The sequence below is a fragment of the Lolium perenne genome, chromosome 2 (genome assembly GCF_019359855.2).
Source record: "Lolium perenne isolate Kyuss_39 chromosome 2, Kyuss_2.0, whole genome shotgun sequence".
NCBI classification, from domain to species: domain Eukaryota; kingdom Viridiplantae; phylum Streptophyta; class Magnoliopsida; order Poales; family Poaceae; genus Lolium; species Lolium perenne.
Window position 1 is genome coordinate 209,740,302 of NC_067245.2, and position 1,561 is coordinate 209,741,862.

The 1,561-nt window shown below is 55.6% G+C and overlaps 1 protein-coding gene across 1 annotated transcript; it reads right to left on the reverse strand.

The window, feature by feature from the left end:
* Positions 1-215: 215 nt before the first annotated feature.
* Positions 216-608, reverse strand: LOC139835716 (uncharacterized). Its single transcript, XM_071825578.1, has one exon. It carries the CDS (start codon positions 606-608, stop codon positions 216-218), a length of 393 nt encoding a protein of 130 aa, XP_071681679.1.
* Positions 609-1,561: the final 953 nt, after the last annotated feature.

Sequence of the window (1,561 nt, forward strand, 5' to 3'; positions counted from 1 at the left end):
TAATTTTTACGTGTATGCCATGCAGGAAACTAAGCGAAGCAATCCATCACCTTCCTGACCAGGTATAGGTCAGGTGGCACGCCCTTGCACCAGCATCGGACGTGCGTGCCGGATCTTTGCGGGCCGTCGCCCGAGGGACCAGGGCCCTCCAGCAGTCCTGGGAGCCTCCCGGCTCTTCGTGTTGCCCGTCGCTACTCGTCGGTGGGTTTTGGTGGTCAACAGAACCTGTAGAGAGTCTCTGTACATGTCGACTCTGCCATCCATAGGTAGTCATTGGCTGTATCTTGAGGAGCTCCGTATGCAAGACAGCATATTGCAGCAGTGCACTTCTGAATTGAGGTGAAGCCCCACAAACTTGTGCAATATTTCTTGGCCATGAAGTACTTGTCGTACTCCCTGGCACCGTGGACAATCTTCAATAACAGCTCCTTGTTCATCCTAAACCGGCGCCGGAATTCCTTCGGCGAATGAGTCGCGCCGTCGTTGAAGTAGTCGGTGACAAGCAGCATTGCGCCAGCTTCACGATGCCAGTTGATGTTCCTCCTATTGCCTGGCTTTGAGCCGCCGCGCCGAGGCACGGCGAATAAAGGCTGGCGAACGTGCAGCATCTTCGTCAGAATCAGTTATTGTTGTTGCCGCTGAACAGCCTAAGCGTTCTGCTCATGCGTGAACAGCTGCACCATCATCTCATCGTTGTTGTCCATCAAGGCAATCGGACGAACACCTTGCGGGCAGGGCGATACTATCGCGGTGGCGGCGAGCTCTGTTCCAAGCGAAACAGCGGCCACCGGTCGAGGGGGTGGTGGCCGTGTCGATGGACGGCGGTTCCTAGACAGTCGGCGGTGTCTATTGCAAGCAGGGGGCCGCGGCGGCGCGACGACTGTGGCGATCTAGAGTGGTGGGAGTCGGCTCGGGCGTGTGTAGGAGGTGGAAAATCGGTGTGTCTGGCTGCCAGGCGTATCCCACACTCGTTTTCAGATGTGCCGCGAGGTGCCGGCACGCCCGATTCGCGCCCTTGGCGAAGGGGCCGGCACGGGGTTGTCAGCAATTCTATTGGGCTCCAAAATTGGCCGGCGCCGTTTGGGGTGCACCGGTGCGAGCCCATTTTCGTTGCCGGCCCCCAAAATGCTATCGGTGGCGTCGGTGGAGATGCTCTAATAAGACTACTCACACATGGAGACAGTCAAGAACATCATCATAATCTTGTGAAATGAATTAAAGGAATGGAATGAATTCGAATACAAATCCACAATAGCAATCAAGATTACAACTATCGTTGGAGGATGATGGTGAAGGTGCAGCGGTTGATGATGATGATGAAGGGGATGATGTCTTGTCCTTCGAGGATCCACGTAGTAGCCCGGATCTTGTCTTCTCCAAACTTCCCTCTTGAGGTCTGATTTGGGGCGGTGTTTCTCAGTTACGCGAAGTTGTGTGTGTCTGATCTCTAATCCTTCCGCGGGAGATGAAAGTATTTGACGAGGTGGTGCTCCTGGAGGGTGGTACGGGCGGACGGTACGGGCGGGCCTTGCCCGTACCGATGCCCGTTAAAGCCCCCGGA